Genomic DNA, 19,317 nt, shown 5'->3' on the forward strand with positions numbered 1-19,317 from the left:
AGATACTAGCAAACTGAACCAACCATACATTAAAAGAATTATTCACCATGATCAAGTGGGATTTATTCCTGGGCTGCAGGGCTGATTCAATATTTGTAAGTCAATCAATGTGATACACCACATTAACTAAGAAAGGATAAGAACCATATGATCCTCTCAATAGATAGAGAAAAAGCAATTAACAAAATACAGGATCCTATCCTGATAAAAACCCTCAAGAAAGTAGGGATACAAGAAATATACCTTAACATCATAAAGGCCACATATGAAAGACTCACAGCTAATATCCTCAATGGGGAAAAACTCAGAGCTTTCCCTTTAAGGTCAGGAACACGACAGGGATGTCCACTCTTACCACTGTTGTTCACATAGTATTGGAAGTCTCAGCTTCAGCAGTCAGATAACAAAAAGAAATAAAGGCATACAGATCAGCAAGGAAGAAGTCAAACTCTCACTCTTCGCAAATGACATGATACTCTATGTGGAAAACCCAAAAGACTCCATAGAAAACCTGCTAGACCTGATACATGAATTCAGTAAAGTTGCAGGATATAAACCAACATACAGAAATCAGTTACATTTCTATACACCAATAATGAAGCAGCAGAAACAGAAATCAAGGAATCGACCCCATGTATAATTGCACCAAAAACCCTAAGATATCCAGGAATAAACCTAACCAAAGAGGTAAAAGATCTGTGTGCTGAAAACTATAGAAAGCTTATGAAAGAAACTGAAGATACAAAGAAATGGAAAAACATCCTATGCTTATGGATTGGAAGAACAAATATTGTTAAAATGTTTATACCACCCAAGTAATCTACACATTCAATGCAACCCCTATCAAAATAACACCAGTGTTCTTCACAGAACTAAAACAAACAATCCTAAAATTTGTATGGAACCAGAAAATACCCCAAAAAACCTAAGTAGTGTTGAAAAAGAAAACCAAATCTGGGGGTGCCTGGGTGGCTTAGTCAGTTGGGCATCCAACTTCGGCTCGGGTCATTATCTCGTGGTTTGTGAGTTCGAGTCCCACATCAGGCTCTGTGCTGACAGCTCGGAGCCTGGAGCCTGCTTCAGATTCTGTGTCTCCTCCTCTCTCTGCCCTCCAATGCTCATGCTCTCTCTCTGTCTCTCAATAATAAATAAACGTTAAAAAATTTAAAAAAAAAAGAGAAAGGAAGGAAGGAAGGAAGGAAGGAAGGAAGGAAGGAAGGAAGGAAGAAAGAAAGAAAGAAAGAAGAAAGAAAGAAAGAAAGAAAGAAAGAAAGAAAGAAAGAAAGAAGAAAACCAAAACTGGAGGCATCACAATTCCGGAGTTCAAAATGTATTACAAAGCTATAATCATCAACACAATATGGTAATGGCACAAACACAGACACAGAGATCAATGGAACAGAGGAGAGAGCCCCAAAAAGGACCCACAAATATACGGCCAACTAATCTTTGAAAATGCAGGAAAGAATATCCAATGGAAAAAAGATAGTCTCTTCAGCAAATGGCGCTGGGAAAACTGGACAGCCACATGCAGAAGTATAAAACTGGACCACTTTCTTACTTCATACACAAAAATAAACTCAAAATGGATGAAAGAACTAAATGTTAAGACAGGAAACCATCAAAATCCTAGAGAAAAAAACAGGCAGCCACCTCTTTGACCTCGGCCACAGCAACTTCTTTCTAGACATGTCTCCGGAGGCAAGGGAAACAAAAGTGAAAATGATGCTGGATGGATGGAAAAAGATGAATGGATGAAGAAAATATAAGACACAAAAATGAACTACTGGACCTCATCAAGATAAAAAGCTTATGCATAGTGAAGGAAACACTCAAACAAACTAAAAGGCTACCTACAGAATGGGAGAAGATATTTGCAAATGACGTACCAGATAAATGGTTAGTATCCAAAATCTATAAAGAACTTATCAAACTCAACACCCAAAAAACAAATAATCCAATGAAGTACTTGACAGAAGACATGAATAGACACTTTTCCAAAGAAGATGTCCAGATAGCCAGCAGACACATGAAAAGATGTTCAACTTCACTCGTCAAGGAAATATAAATCAAAACCACAATGAGATACCACCTCATACCCATCAGAATGGCTAAAATTAACAACTCAGGCAACAAGAGACGTTGGCAAGGATGCAGAGAAAGGGGGTTCCCCTTTTGCACTGCTGGTGGGAATGCAAACTAGTGAAGCCACTCTGGAAAACAATATGGAAGTTCCTCAAGAAGTTAAAAATAGAACTACCTTATGACCCAGCAATTGCACTACTAGGTATTTATCCAAAAGATACAAAAATGCTGAATCAAAGGTGCACAATGCACCTTGATGTTTACAGCAGCACTACCAATAATAGCCAAATTATGGAAATAGCCCAAATGTCCATCAACTGATAAATGGATAAAGAACAGGTTGTGTATGTATGTGTGTGTGTGTATGTGTATGTATGCGTATATATATTTTTTATTATATATATTTATTTATTATAAATATATTATAATTGAATATAATATAAATATATTCTTATAATATTATTATATAAATATTATTATATTATAATATAAATATATTATATTATAATATAAATAAGTATAATATAAATATATTATTATTTATTATATATATATTTACACACACCCACATACATATACACAATGGAATATTACTTGGTGATCAAAAAGAATGAAATCTTGCCATTTGCAACAATGTGGATGGAACTAGAATGCATTATGCTAAGCAAAATAAGTCAGAGAAAAGACAAATATGATTTCACTCATATGTGGAATTTAAGAAACAAATCAGATGAACACAGGGGAAGGGACAGAAAAATTAGTTTTTTAACAGACAAGAAGGTAAACCATAAGAGACTCTTAAAGACAGAGCTCAAACTGAGGGTTGCTGGAGGGGAGGTCGGTGGGGGGATGGGCTAGATGGGTGATGGGCATTAAGGAGGGCACTTGTTGGGATGAGCACTGGGTGTGTGTGTATGTGTGTGTGTGTGTGTGTGTGTGTGTGTATATACATATATATATATACGTATATACATATGCGTATATATATATACATATATATATATATATATATGATGAACCACTACATTCTATTCCTGAAACCAACACTATACTATATTAACAAATATAACTAACTTGAATTTAAATTTTTTTTTAAAGGAAAAAAATTAAAAATAGAACTGACATATGTTCCAGCTTTTTCACTTCTGGGTATTTATGCTTAGGAAAACAAAATCATTACCTCAAAAAGATATCTGTGCCCCAATGTTCAGTGCAGTGCAATTTACAAGAGACAAGACATGGAAATAACCTAAATGTCCACTAAAGATGAATGGATGAAGCAAATATAAGACACATACACAGGAATACTATTCAGCCACAAAAAAAAAAAAAAAAAAAAAAAAAAAAAAAAAAAAGCCTGACATATACAGTAACATGGATGGAACTTGAGGGCATTATGCCAAGTGAAATAAATCAAAAAGAGAAAGACAAATACTGTATGATCTCACTTTTGTGTAAAACCTTGAAAAAAAAATGGGAGGGACTGGCCAATGGCCTACAAGAGCAACACATCTAAGTTCTACTGTAACTACTGCAACACATACCTCAACCATGACTCTCCATCTGTGAGAAAGACACAGAGCAGTGGTAGGAAACACAAAGAGAATGTGAAAGACTACTATCAGAAATGGATGGAAGAGCAGGCTCAGAGCCTGATCAACAAAACAGCTGCTACATTTCAACGAGGAAAGATATCTCCTACTTGATTCTCTGTTCCTCCTCCTAAGGGGCAATGATCCCACCTCCTCCCAGTCTCTTGGGTCTTCCTTGCCCTGGTATGATGCCAGCACCTCATATGGGGGGCCCTTCCATGATGCCAATGATGGGTCCTCCTCCTCCTCCTGGGATGATGCCAGTGGGACCTGCTCCTGGAATGAGGCCACCTATGTGAGGCCAATTGCCAATTATGCCTGAGCCCCCAATGATGAGACCTCCCTACCTATCCCATGATGGTGCCTAGTTGGCCAGGAAAGAGTCAACAAGACTGATAAGGAGAAATGTGAACATCTTTATATCCATTTTATATTACATGTTCTACTTCACCAGTAGATCATGGTGCTGTGACTCTGGGTGTTTTCTAACAGCATGACAAGGAAGACTTGCTCTCCCTTCCTGTCAAAGACACAATTGTTTTGGCAGGGGAGTAGTGGAACAAAAAAAAAAAAAAGCAATTATCAATTTTTATTTGTATTGTGAAATGTGAAAATAAAATTGTCAACTGTTTTAGTCAAAAAAAACCCCCACACATCTAGATACAGTCAATAGATTGGTAGTTTTATGGAATGGGGGGGGGGGGGGTTGGAGAGAAGAGAAGGTATTAAAAAGGTACAAGTTTCTAGTATTAAGACAAGTAAGTGCTAAGGGTGTAACATACATACAGCATAGTGACTATAGTAAACAACAGTGTATTGTGTATTTGAAAGTTGCTAAAACAGTAGATCTTCAAAGTTCTCATCACAAGAAATTTAATAACTATATGCACGATGATGAATGTTAACTAAATTTATTGTATTAATATCACAATATAGGGGCACCTGGGTGGCTGGGTCAGTTGGGCATCCGACTCTTGATTTCAGCTCAGGTCATGATCCCAGGGTCAAGGGACCAAGCCACAAACTGGGCTCCCCACTGAGCATGGAACCTGCTTAAGATTCTTTTTTCTTTCCCTCTGCTCATTTCCCCCACTTGTGCGTGCTCTCTCTCTCTCTAAAATAATAATAGTTTCACAATATAAACATACATAAAATGGTGATATTGTATACCTAAAGCTAATACAATGTTCTGTCAATAATATATCAGCAAAATTAATTTTTAAAAATAAATTGATAGAAAACACTGGGAAAGCAATTTGGTATTAATTAAAATAGCCAGAGAATGAATTAAATCTTTATACACACAAAACTCTAACTCATAATAATTATTATTAACAAAACAACTCATAACGGTTATATTAAACTAGGCCAAAATTTTTAAATAAAAAAAACTATATAAAATTACTAACCTATATTATTCTCTTATAATAAAAAATATTATATAGTATTTGCTGCATTTTCAACACTATTCAAGAACATGGAAATTTTTACATCATTTATAAGCACTAAAAAATTCAGATACCAAGAATAACTCAAGGATCCCTGTGCAGTAAACTATAAAACATATACCAAGTGATCACAGGAAGACTGTGGAGTCAGAACCACCTACCATCCTCCCACCTACACAACATCTACACTAGCAGAATCTGTCTGTGCAACTATTTTGGGATTCTAGAGTCTATTGAAGGCCTGCAACTACTAGTCAAAAGATTCAACCGCAAGTTACAGTTAATTTCGGTCAATTTGAGCTCCAACAGTGGTAGCAGTGACCCAGTCCCCTACCCCTACAACAAAGTAAGCAGCAAAGCTTGAGTTCTTAAAATAGTTTGCACAGGCTTGCAATCACCAAGGTAAGCAAGAAGAACCTTATTCTCCAAATATTGGGAATCTGTATTCTGATCACTGATTGCTGTTTCTGTTCATGGATGAGCAGACATAGAGAAAGGCAGCCAGTGTTGCAGCAACCACCACCATTGTTACAACACTTATGACTTCCAAGAGACTTAAAGGGTTAGACCTATTTTGTTTTATCTACTCCCCCCTTTAATTTTTCCCCTTTTCTCTTTTTGGAAACCAAACATTTAAGGATTGTGATTGTTAGAAAGTAATCACATACATGAGGGAATTCAGAAAGGCACAAACATTACTACAAGGGGTGCCTGGGTGGCTCAGTCAGTTAAGTGTCCAACTTCAGCTCAGGTCCTGATCTCACGGCTTGTGAGTGTGAGCCTGAGTGTGAGCTCCACATCGTGCTCTGTGCTGACAGCTCAGAGCCCAGAGGCTGCTTCAGATTCTGTCTCAGTCTCTCTGCCCCTCCCCTGCTTGCGCACTCTCTTTCCCTGTCTCTCTCAAATATAAACATTAAAAAAAAAAATTACTACAAAAAGACCAAGCTTATAAAGGACCTGGGAAGATCTTATATTTATACATCAAGCTGATGTGTGGAACAGAGTCATGTGAACAATAAAGAACAAGAGAGAGAGAGAGAGAGAGAGAGAGAGAAGAAGGAAGGAAGGAAAAGAGTGAAAGAGGGAGGGAGGGAGAGAAAGAGGAGAAGGAAGGAAGAAGGAAGGAAGGAAGGAAGGAAGGAAGGAAGGAAGGAAGGAAAGAAGGGAGGGAGGGAGGGAGGAAAAAAAGCAGCAAACCCTTGGGAAGGGGAAGAATCAGATTTCCAGACTTACCACATAATAAGATTGAAATGTTGCATTTTCAACAACACCAAAAAATCACAAGGCATACAAACAGGAAACCATGGATGATTCAAAATGAAAAAAAAAAAAAAATCAACAGAACATGTCCCTGAAAAAAATTCAGAAAGCAGACTCAAGAGAAGAAAAAGACATTATAACAACTGTCTTAAAGATCATCAAAAAGCTACAAAAAAAAAAAAAGGAAGTCTTGGACAGTCAAGAAAATGATTAATGGGTAAACAAAAATATCAAGAAGCAAAATATATAAATAAATCAAAAGGAAATTCTGGAGTTAAAAAGTTAATAACTAAAATTAAAAACTCACGGGGCACCTGGCTGGATCAGTTGGGAGAACATGAGACTCTTAATCTTGGGGTTATGAGTTCAAGCCCCACATTGGGCACAGAGATTACTTAAATAAACTTTAAAAAAGCAGATTTGAACCGGCAGAAGAAATGTCCATCATCAACCCTAAGTTTGGGAATGGGAATGGGAATGGGAATGGGAATGGGAAAGGGAAAGGGAAAGGGAAAGGGAAAGGGAAAGGGAAAGGGAAAGGGAAAGGGAAAGGGAAAGGGAAAGGGAAAGGGAAGGAAGGACAGGAAGAGAACTTGAATATATGATCATGGAAATTATCAAATCTGAGGATCAAAAAAATTTTGAAAAAAGTGAATAGAGCCTAAGGGACCTGTGGGACAACAACAAGCAGACCAATATATGCAATACTGGTATCTCAGTAGGAGAAAAAATAAAGGAGAAGAGAAATTACTGAAATAAATAATCACAAAAAATTCCAAATTTGATGAAAGACATGAATACAAACATCCAAGAAGTCCAAAGAACTATAAGCAGAATAAACTCAATGAGACCTGTACCAAGAAACATTATAATCAAGTTGTCAGAAGACAAAGACAAAGAATCTTGAAGGCACCAAGAAAGAAGCGACTCATCACATACCAAGGACACTCCATATGATTATGAGAGTTCTCATCACTAACCATAGTAGTCAGAAGGCATTGGGTTGGTATATTCAAAGTACTGAATAAAAAAACCTGTCAACAAAAATCCTGTATCTGGCAAAACTATTCTTTTTCCAGTTCCTTAAGTTGTAAAGTCAGGTTGTTGATTTGAGATATTTCTTCTTTTTTAATGTAAGCATCTACAGCTATACATTTATTTTGCCTTTAGCACTGCTTTTAATGCATACCATATGTTTTGATATGCTATATTTTCATTTTCTTTCATTCTTAACCATTTTTTAATTTCCTTGTGATTTCTTCTTCGACCCACTGGTTGCTTTAAGTATGTTAATTTCCACAACCTTGTGAGTTTCCCAGTTTTCCTTCCATTAATAATTTCTAACTTCATATCATATGGTCAGAGAACAATGGGAGAAAATATTTCAAAATCATATTTCTGACAAGAAATTAATATTCAGAATATATAGAGAACTCCTAAAACTCAAAAGTAAAACACAACCTAATTCATCAAAGGGCACAGGACTTGAACAGACATTTCTCCAAAGAAGATATATGAACGGCCAATAAGCACATGAAAAGATGCTCAGCATCACTAATCATTAGGGAAACCCATAACAAAACCACAATGAGCTATCATGTCACACCCATTAGGATGACTATTACATAAAAACAGAAAACAAGTTTTAACAAGGATGTGGAGAAATTGGGACCCCTAACCACTGCTAATGGCAATGTAAAATGGTGCAGCCACTATACAAAAGAGTAATGGTGGTGCCTCAAAAATTATTAATAGAATTACTATATGATCCAGAAATCCCACTTCTGGGTAGATATGCAAAAGAACTTATAAGTAGGGATAGAGATGCCTGCATACCAGTGTTCATAACAGTGTTATTCACAACAGCAAAAAGGTGAAAGCCACCCAACCATCCAAAGACATTTATACCAGACTACAGAGAGGCAAAAAAAAAAGGAATTAGAACTTCAATTAGGAAAGTGATCCCCAGACTGTTGTTCTGGATCTGTCACCCCATCTACATCATCACAAATTAAGACACCGGTTGACTAACCTATTTCTGTACTTGGGGTTGAAGAGGTCTTTCCAAGGATAAACCAAAACACAGGGGTCAAGCCCTAACATATTTTTTATAAAATAAAATTTAAAAAAATTATACTACAGAAGATACTATAAACAAAGTAAAATTAACAAACAGGAAACTTGAAAAATTTTTTCCAAAACACTGGTAACAAAGAGTTAATACCTTTATTAAGAGTTCTTACAAGTCAGTAAGAAGCAGAACACCTGAATACATACAAAGACTACAGAGAAAACTTATATAAAAAATACAAAATCCATCTTCACTAAAAATAAAAAATGGCTGAAATGAAAACAATTTTATGTAAAGTTATATTTATTTTTATCAATAGAGTCTGAAAAAAATTTTCTTTTTAACGTTTATTTAGATTTGAGACACAGAGAGACAGAGCATGAACAGGGGAGGGGCAGAGAGAGAGGGAGAAACAGAATCTGAAACAGGCTCCAGGCTCTGAGCTGTCAGCACAGAGCCCGACGCGGGGCTCGAACTCACGGACCGTGAGATCATGACCTGAGGTGAAGTCGGATGCTTAACCGACTGAGCCACCCAGGCGCCCCTGAAAAAAATTTTCAATGATAACACTTAATTCTGGTTAAATGAATGGCACTATAAGAATTTATAAAAATACACAAACTTACTGTACCAAAGCTATACAGACAAAAAATGAAAAATACCCTAAATGTCCACTCATAAGGAAACACATATTTGTAAAAGTAGATATATCTCAATATATTTATTGGCAAGTTATCAAATTAAAAGAGAAAAGCTAATTCTTTATTCTCCAGCATACCTACGTATTATTGTGATTTACAGATGAGGTAAACTGAGGCACAGAGAAAGAAATTAAGCAAACAGACTGAGATGAATTTCATTTATCACAGTATAATATCACAAATACTTAACAAATTTTAGTTAAAAGTTTTTAAAGGATAATATAAAGTTTAATAATTAAGTATTTTAAAATAATTAATTGCCAACTAGAAAAAACAAATATGCTACTTCAAAGAGATCATTTTAATTCAAATTTCCTATTCATTCGTGATTTTTTTTTACTATTCCTTTATTTTGGACATAAAACACAATTTCTTTTTCCTGCATAAGTCCATTTAAGTTATTATTATAGTCAACAATAACAGTTCTGAACACTAAAGACAGGCTAAGGCTAAAATAAGACTCTTAGCCTTGGGGCACCTGGGTGGCTCAGTCAGTTAAGCAGCCAAATTAGGCTCAGGCCATGATCTGGCAGTTTGTGAGTTCAAGCCCTGCATCAGGTTCTCTGCCATAGCACAGAGCCTGCTTTGGATCGTGTCTCCCTCTCTGTCCCCCTCCTCCCTCCCTCCCCCCCCCCTCCCTCTCTCTCTCTCTCTCTCTCTCTCTCTCTCTCTCTCTCTCTCTCTCTCAAAAATATATAAATAGACTTTTAGCCTTTATAAAACACTTTTCCACAAATATCATAAGGGGCATAAGTGCTAGGTTTTCAAAGAAAACTTCCTCAGTTTTCAGTCATAGCCTCCATTCTCCCACCCACCAATTTTTAGTTGTTATTCGACATTCTATCTTTGTAACAAAGAGCTGACATGTTTACCACATTCTCTGCAATAACAACAATTACAATAATGTCAGAACATGTGTCTCCTAAAAAGATCTACATAATTTATATTGCAATAATTGATTGAAATAGGCAGGCTGGAAAGAGGCTGGTTACAACAAGAGTCCCATCCTTGAGCCTATCCTGTCCATGCTATAGTGAGTTCTAATGGGGCACATCTAACTCAAGTGATGGTATGGCCACACATGCAATTTATTTCCATTGGGCACTCTGGATTCTCCTCAAAGTGAACTCATCTTAAGGGAAAAGAGAACTAAAGCTTGGTTTAAGGAGTACAGTACTCCTCCTTAAACCAAATGGTAATACTTAGTATGGCTGTGACAATTGCCTTGGCAGTACTGGTAATGGTAATGGAGTAACAGTGATCTCAGGATCAGACACTAGCATCCTCACCATAGAAGACTTCAGTAGCATCAACATATAGCACCAGCCTTTAATGGTACTTTTGACAAAAGTATCAATAAGAGAGACACAAAAATAATGACTACCACCTATTAAATTTCAAGCATTATATTAAGAACATCACATAGTTATCTCCTTAAATCCGCACAATAATCTTCTAAGATGTGTGTTACTATCTGTGTTTTAAAGATCAAAGTAACTTGCCCAAGGTAAATCAGCATGTTTGCAATACTGATGTCTGGTTCCAAAGTCTATGCCTATTCTAAATGCAACAAATAAAGCAAATAACCACCAAGAAAATGAATTTTCAGAGCCCACATCAAACACCACCTGGAAATTTCATAAATATTTAGGAAGGACTTGAAGAGAGCTAGAATTCTCACTGAATAGATTTTAGGAACAACTAGAAATTTGAGACTTATTATTATTAAATCTTAGCCCCAAATTGGTATAAAACCTGTACAGTACAGATTATAATTTGATGGTTCCATTGAATCCTCATAATAGTGCTATTTTTTTAACAGTATGAATGTGCACTGATGTCTTTTGAATTCCACAGGGACAGTACATAATAAGTGACTTTTTCTATAGAAAGTATCATCAATAACAAAATTTTTAAATGCATGATGTTTTATGTGCACAAAGAATTCTGACGTGATATTTATTAAAAAGATAATAACTATGTGATGTATAAGGTCGAAGGTCATTTCTCTTCTTCCAACTCAGGAAACCAAAGCTCGAGATTAAATGACATGAACATTAATCCAAGTGCACAAAATTAAAGTATGTATTTTAGCTAAGCACTGGGCATAAATGTAATTAAGACATAATGCTTCTCCTTAAGGAACTCATGGACTAGTAGAGGAGGCAGAAACAAAATAACTATATTACAAACTGATAAGTGCATTTCTAACATCTCTAATTATACCTTAATTTATACATTAAATACATTATTAATTGGATAATGACACTGAAACTCAGTTCTTCTGGTAAATTCAGAAAAAGACCAAATAAAGTATAAAGTTAAAATTGCCATTAATAATTCACTAAGTAGAACTGATGTGAAACATAAAATATTCTCCAAAAGGAGAAAAATTTGTAAAATTTATAAATTCATAAGAAATAAACAGAGTTTATAAAAATAAAGTGCGTTAGAAATATAAAAAAATTATTAAAAATCTTTAAAAAGTCAGCTATAAATACTCTTTAGTGTAATTAGGCTTACAAGAGAAATACAAACTAGAAGTTACCTTTGGATGGTTCAGGGAAAATTAAAAAAACAAAACAAAACAAAACAAAACAAAAAACAAGATTAGATCAATAATTTTTCACTGAGATCAAAACTACTTTATTGTACTAGCAACAAGGCAAGAAATTAAAAAGAGAAGTTCATGGTAAAAGAAAGTGGAGAGATTTAGTAGTATTTATTAACTGACATCCCTTAGCTTTATCCCACAATTTCTTTTATTTACAGTCCCCACAGAAGCATCTCCTATAGGTTAAAACAAAAGCAACTTCAGATTTCCATTTCTCTCACTGGCTCAGCAGGCCATGTTTGTTAATGGAATCTCAAACCATTTTTTTGAGGAACACATTCAGCAATTCATTCAGCAAATATTTACTGAGGACTAAATGCCAGGTCTAGTTCTAGAATCTGGATATAAAAACAGTGACTATGTCAAGATGGAGAGATGGTTGAATGAACAGACCAATAGATGGCCAGATGGATAAAAAGGAAAGAGGAGGAAGAGGAACAGAAAAATGTCAGAGGAACAAATCTTAATTATATCACATAAATTGAAATATTGAAATAGGTAACTAAATTTTCATTAAAGTCTACATCTATTTTCCCAAAACACAAGTACAGTGTACTTTCTGAAACTGATTATTAGCCACAGACTGTTGGTTCCAACAGCCATCTCGAGCCACCAGGGGAGAAAAGTCACACTAGCCAACAGAGCACATCTGCCTCACTTTTAGGAATAATGCATCTATGGGGGGAAGAATAGAGAGGCTCATTAGAGTAAATATATTATTTATTTTGAGTAAAGTTATCACTAAACATACCTTTCAGATAAAAAGGAGCTCTTGTGAGGATTTAGATTTTGACAAGACTCTAGGCTGCCATCAGATGATGAAGAAAGCTGCTCTGATTGCAAGTTGTCTGTATCACCCAAACTGGCCTCAGTTACAGATGAGGTCTTTATGTATTTTCTTCCTAACTCCGTTCCCAGGACATTCGTCAATATAACTCTGGGTATCCTGTCACACAAAATAACAAACACTGTACTGTACTGAGGTTTGCAGTGAAAAATGTATTCTAGGAAGTTGAATTTTCAAACATTTTCATCTATACCACTCTAGAAATCAACCCATTAAACACTCAAAATTCTGTATGAACACATTCTTTTTTTTATTTTTAGAAGTACTAGTGTCTTATAAATTGGCACAGATTAGCCTGCCACAGTAACGGCTTTAACTAAACTAATGGATGCTATTGGGGTGCTTAAAACTTTAATCACTTTTTCTCAAAAAATGCTTTTTCCCCAATAGTTATTAAAAACACAGAGTACTTTAAACCAATTCAAGAAATCTTTATTCTTCTCATTCAACAGAAAGTTTCTTGATAAATAATTACATACTTGTAATTGGCAAATGAGAAATGCTAAATCCAACAGGAAAGACATCATTCAGATTGCATCTGTGGTAATGATAGATTCCATAAGTAAAACAGCACATATAGTGATTATAATATATATGCTTTATATAACAGCACCAAGGAAGGAGCCAACAAATCAAATGTCTAGATAATTAAAGTGTATTTTTAAAGCTCCACACTTTTTAAAATTGGTGTTCACATCAAAATGTACTACATAAAAGCCTGCTATCTCCTTAAATGGAAGAGGATAATATAATCTTCTCTTGGTTAGCCAACTGTTTTTACAAACACCTTATATACTTTGCCACACTATAATGACGCCCTTAGGCAATTATTTGGCCCTGAACTGACAACCCAAACCAAATTACTGTATTGGTTTTTAGTTCTTGTTACTGAATTTTTTAAGTTTTCCTATCTCCTCTTCATCAGATGTCCCCCTGACTTTATCAATATGTCACCTGCAACACTTTATTGACCCTTTGTGAGAAACAACAAAAAACACTTAGAAAGGGCCTGAGTGCTTCTATTTAAGTGAAACATGTGAGCTTCCCTGTACTTTGTTATATTTGCTATAGTACCTAGAGGTACTCATTTTCACTACACAGAGGCATTATGTTCTTTTCACTATGTTCTAGACAGCATGGAATTTCAGATCTTGAAAACTTTAAAATAATTTAGTATTACCTTTATTTTAAATATGAAGAATTCAAATCTCAGAAAAATTAAATGGCTGAAGGTATAACTCTTCCTAGTAGAAGAACCTGGGCCTATTATCTTTTGGTTTCTTTATTTCATTACATTACAGGTATCCTTAATACTAAGTTGCCAGAGGATCCAGATAACTGAGCTTTTCTATAGATACTGCAGGAAATTCTTGAAAATATGCATTTTCCAGCAGAACCTCCACAAAAAAATATTGCAATGATTAAGTAGTATGTATGACATAGGGGCGCCTGGGTGGCTCAGTCGGTTGAGCATTTATTTGACTTTGGCTCAGGTCATGATCTCGTGGTTCACGAGTTCAAGCCCCACATCAGACTCTCTATTGACAGCTCAGAGCCTGGAGCCTGCTTCGGAATCTGAGTCTCCTTTTCTCTGCCCCTCCCCCGCTCATGCTCTGTCTCTCTCTCTCTCTCTCTCTCTTCCCCCCAAAAATAAACAAACATTAAAAAAAAAAAGTAGTATGTATGATGTAAAAGCAAAGGCAGGTAGTAAATACAATCCCCTAAACTCAGAGTTTGAGTAAAGAAAAAGTGGGAAAGAAGTTAGCTATCTAGCATAACCACCAATTATAAGGAGGAGAAGGCAGATACATTTTTCTACCTTCTCATATGATTTAAATCTCCAAGGATCCTAGTTGCCATTGTGAGCTTTGTGTATCTGATGCCTGACAGAACCTCCTTAATATCTTGGACCTGAAGTAGGAATGTAAGTAATATAGGACCACTAAGGAGTCTCAAGATTTCTTTTATCTGACCTCACACTAGAAATTGCTATGAAATAAAAAACTTCACTCACTAAAAAACTTCAACTATAATTCAATAAAAAAAAAAACCTCATCTTGTGTTTCTCAATATTTTAGGGAAAATATAGGAATGCTAGCAGAGGCTAGAACTATTTCAGGTTAGAACTATTATTTTCCAGATCAATACCTTAATGTAAATAAGTTTTATTTACTTTTAAGAGATGAGAGAATCTGGTATACTAACTTGATAAATCATTTTAAGAATTGATAATATACTATTTTTATGGTCCCCTATAATTACTGAATTCTAAAATGTGGCTCATAATAAAATAATCCAAAAACTGTAGTATTTAAGCAAAGAGAAAATTTGTGGCACATAAGGAGACACATCAAAGAAATGCCAACTATCATGTAGTATCTCTGTTTAAATGCCTGACTATATTATGTTTAAGTATGTTTTAGAATGTTGAGTCCCTTAAAAAAGCAGTCCCTCCAAATAGGAGCAATGCAGTCCATAAAAGATTACTTTTGTACAAAGTGCTGAAGAGAATAATCAACAACAACAAAAAATACAAATATCAGCAAGCAAAGGGAAAATTTTTAAAGATTAGAATTCTCTTCTGAGTAATAAATGATCATCATCCTATTCTTGTATGGTTTATTTAAAGAAAGAAAAAAGCAAAGGAGATATGAAAAAAGAACCCTGGAGGATAAATGAGACCTTTTAAGTTAGACAAATATGTTAACAAATAGCTGAAACAAACATCTGAAAGTCTTTCCTAGAAGAGAAAAAGTTAAATGGTCAAACAAATAGCTGCCAAGTTTTTCCTAGAAGATAAAAAATATCAAAATTGACCCCAAAACTGGTTGAAAAGATGATATACCAAGCTGCAGTAGAACCCGCAACTCTAAAGCACAACAGCCCTAGAGAGCCCTTGAAGTCCTCAGAAGGTTCCAGCCACTACCCTCAGCATCTCCACCGTGGTAGATCTTTCAGTGAGACAGTACTCTATTATAACGTGAACAAAATACCACAAGAAAAAAAATTAAAGAATAAATAGAATATTTAAAGGTCAATAATTTAGATCTCACAGATAATAAGTAATAAAGTCCAATTCCTACTTTACTTACGAAAAAATTAAATTTCAGAGGAGTGAAAAGCACTGGTACAGGGGTTAAGAACAAGGACTCTAGAGTCAGAAAAAAAATAGGGGTCAGGTTTTGACTTTGGCACCTAATAATATAATTTAGGCAAGCTATTTACTATAATTTATTCCCCTTAGCATTGATCTTTTCATCTCTAAAATTAGGAGAAAACCTACCTTACAAAGTTGTTAAGACTAAATGAAATAAATTAGATGTAAAGCAGTTGGTATAAGTCCTGGCACGTAGTAGGTACACAGTGAGAAGAAAATCACTTTAATTTTCCTATTACTGAAGTCTTCCTCAAAGTTATAAAGTATCCTTTCAAATGATGCATAATTGTCCTGGGCTCCTGGGTGGCTTAGTCGGTTAAGCATCTAACTTCGGTTCAGGTCATGATCTCATGGTTCGTGAGTTCAAGCCCCATATCGGGTTCTCTGCTGTCAGGTCAGAGGCCACTTCAGATCCTCTGTCCCTCTCTTTCTCTGTGCCCCTCCCCTGCTGGTTCTCCCCACCCCCCAAAATAAATAAATAAACTTAAAAAAGAAAAGAGCAAATGGTGCTTAATTGTCCTAATTCATCATTCTCTGTAATCCTGATGAAAACATCTTATTAAAAAAGTACATAACTAAACACTTAGCAATGCCCTTAGTACACTCAGCTCTTCACAACACATAGCCACAGCCCAAACATCTTTCAACAACCATTTGCAACTCATGTAATTTGGTTACCTTGAAGAAAAAGAGCTCTCTGTAAGAGCCTTCCAGAGTACAAATCCAGGTAGTGGTGATTAAGCTCATAATACCTAAGCTACCTTTTGGTGTACAATTAAATAAGTTAGCAGTGTCATGGAAATTCCATGGCTAGCCGGAATTTCAAAATATTCTAAATTTTCACAAGAAATATATAAAGGTATACATTTCATCCTTCATACTAACTCAATATGGAAGAAAGTGCTAAAAAAAACCTGTCATTTTACAGTCTATCCAATTTTTCCTTAGTATGTAAACAATAACAGTAAGTAAAATAAAATGCCATTTATGGGGCACCTGCATGGCTCAGTTGGTTAAGCGTCTGACTCTTGGTTCAGGTCAGGTCATGATTTCATGGTCCCTGAGATCGAGCCCTGAATGGGGCTCAGTGCTGTCAGCAAAGGATTCTTTCTCTCCCTTTCTTTCTGCCCCTCACCCACTCTCATGCTCTCTCTCTCTCTCACTCTCTCTCACACAAAATAAACTTTTAAGAAAATGTACTTTCTAAATCAGTTTCTTAAGCTATATAGTGAAAATAATTTTAATTGCTGAGTAACTGTTATTCACAGATTTTCTAAGTTTGCTCCTTTCTTTTACTAAGCTAATTTTAAATGAATAAATTATCACTCAACTAAAATTACACTGGCTGAAAGGTGACAGGAATACTATAGTGTCCCAAAAGTCTTACCATCACAACATCTAAATTGTGTATTTTTTTAAAACTTCAAATATATGTAAATTTAAGAGACAAATGAATAAATGTAATTAGGGATATTCCAAGAACTAGGACCTAACTTTTCTTAATGGAATATGGGTAGTACACCGTCTCCATATTTCTCTAATAATCTCTGGTGCCAACTGATGAAAAGAAGAGAAAGATGGTTTATCTTCTCAAAAGCCTTGTGGTATGTGTCCCACAAGGCTCTTTCCTGCCTAATGATCAAGGTTTATCAATGCCTCAAAGTTATCTCTCAGAAAAATAGATGTGAATCACATGGAAATAAAAACCTACACTAAAATATTGTTTACTTATTTAAAAGAAATTTGTGCATTCCACATACTGCTAGTTTCATATTTCTAAAACTCTTCACCCTTTTCCTCACTATTTAAGAAGACGGATTTGGATTATGTTTTGTTTTTCTTCTCAATATTGTTCAGAAATTAAAATTCTAAATTGTCCTGATATAAAACCCAACAAAATACAAATAAGGGGCACCTGGGTGGCTCAGTCGGTTGAGCATTCAACTTCAGCTCAGGTCATGATCTCAAGGTTCATGAGTTTGAGCCCCACATCAGGCTCTGTGCTGACAACTCAGAGCCTGGAGCCTGCCTCAGATTCTGTGTCTCCCTCTCTCTGCCCCCTCCCCTGCTCTCTTTCTTTCTCCCTCTCTCTCTCAAAAATAAATAAACATTTAAAAAAAATCTAAAATGCAAATAAAACTTCTAAAAAATGTCATTTTGGGGACTGAATGAGTAATTTTGGTTGACTCAATAGTCGATCTTTTTTTGTTTTTTGTGTTTTTTTTTGGTGTTTTGTGTTTTTTTAAATAGTGTACAGTGGGGACAGGGGCAGTGGGAGACAGACAGAATCTTAAGTAGGCTTCACACTCAACTCAGAGCCTGACATGGGGCTCGATCCCAAGACCCTGGGATCATGACCTAAACCAAATCAACAGTCAGACACTCAACTGACTGAACAACCCAGGGGCCCCTCAACAGTTACACTTTAAGATAAAATTGAAAACCAAAAATAAATTTTTCTCCCTTTCATCTTTCTGAAATAATAAAGTCCTAGCTAAGTAAAATGAAAGTAAAACAAAAAGCAAAAGTTAAGCTAAGCCTGAAGAAAGAACAAGCCAGATATTCCAGATCATTCCAGATAGCAAGTAAGTCTCTGAAAGAAAACACTGTCCAAACCGATACCCTAAACTGTTCAGTTCTCCAGTATTCTTATTCTCCAGTATTCTTATTCTCCAGTATTCTTATTTGAAGCTTGTAATATCCCTTTTCCTGGTTGTCACCAAAATTACAGAGCAAATAAATGGTTCTAATGGATGAAAATACATTTTAATCAAAGAGACTGGAGATGTAACTCTGCTGAGAAGCAACCTTCTTTGAATTCAGCAAAAACTGAGCATTTAGTAAGCACCCAGCAATGTGCTAGGTATTAGTATCAGAGTAAAAAATAATAAAATGTAGTCCCTGTAAGCTTCCCTTGTGAAGCTTACTGTCAGGGAGGCAGAAAAACTAAAACTCATAATATAATGTGGTAAGTGTTATGATATATAAACAGGCTGCTTAACAAAGCAAAAAATGAGATTAAATGCAAATGAGGAGGGTGGAATCAAGGAAGCTGTCCCAAAAAGATGGCATATGAGTTCAATGGTAAAGACTAAAAAATACCAGTAAATGGGAAAGGAGAACAGTTTCCAAGATAAGAAAGCAAACAGAATGAGCTCGGAGGTATACAACAGCACTATACATTTACTGAGCTACCACCAGTTTCTTACAGACTAAAGCTCAGTTATGAATGTGTAGACAGGCACAAAGCTAGACAGGCAAAGGTGAGACCATTAAGGACCCTGTATGCTAAAGTGAGGAGTTTGAACTTTATCCTGAAGATTATGTGGAGCCACAGAAAGATGTTAAACTAGAGAGCTAAAAGTAACATCTGCCTTTCAGAACGATTAACTCAACAACAATATAGGGAAATTATTAAGAAGAAAAGGCCATACATGGGAAGCCCAATACTAATAGTAATAAAGGCACAAAGTTATCAGGGCTTGAACTGAGGCAGTGGCAATAAAAGTGGAGAAGAGATCATTTCAAAACTGATTTAGGAG

General features: G+C 35.6%; 1 protein-coding gene and 1 pseudogene across 1 annotated transcript in view; one reads left to right on the forward strand and one right to left on the reverse strand.

The window, feature by feature from the left end:
- SENP7 (SUMO specific peptidase 7) overlaps window positions 1–19,317 on the reverse strand; it is a 157,728-nt gene that overhangs the window by 62,423 nt on the left and 75,988 nt on the right. The window contains 1 exon segment of the mRNA XM_043594036.1: window positions 12,523–12,717. Coding sequence (XP_043449971.1) covers window positions 12,523–12,717 — 195 coding nt within the window.
- Window positions 3,504–4,355, forward strand: LOC122491380 (annotated as a pseudogene).

This window comes from Prionailurus bengalensis, chromosome C2 (genome assembly GCF_016509475.1).
Source record: "Prionailurus bengalensis isolate Pbe53 chromosome C2, Fcat_Pben_1.1_paternal_pri, whole genome shotgun sequence".
Classification (NCBI taxonomy): Eukaryota; Metazoa; Chordata; class Mammalia; order Carnivora; family Felidae; genus Prionailurus; species Prionailurus bengalensis.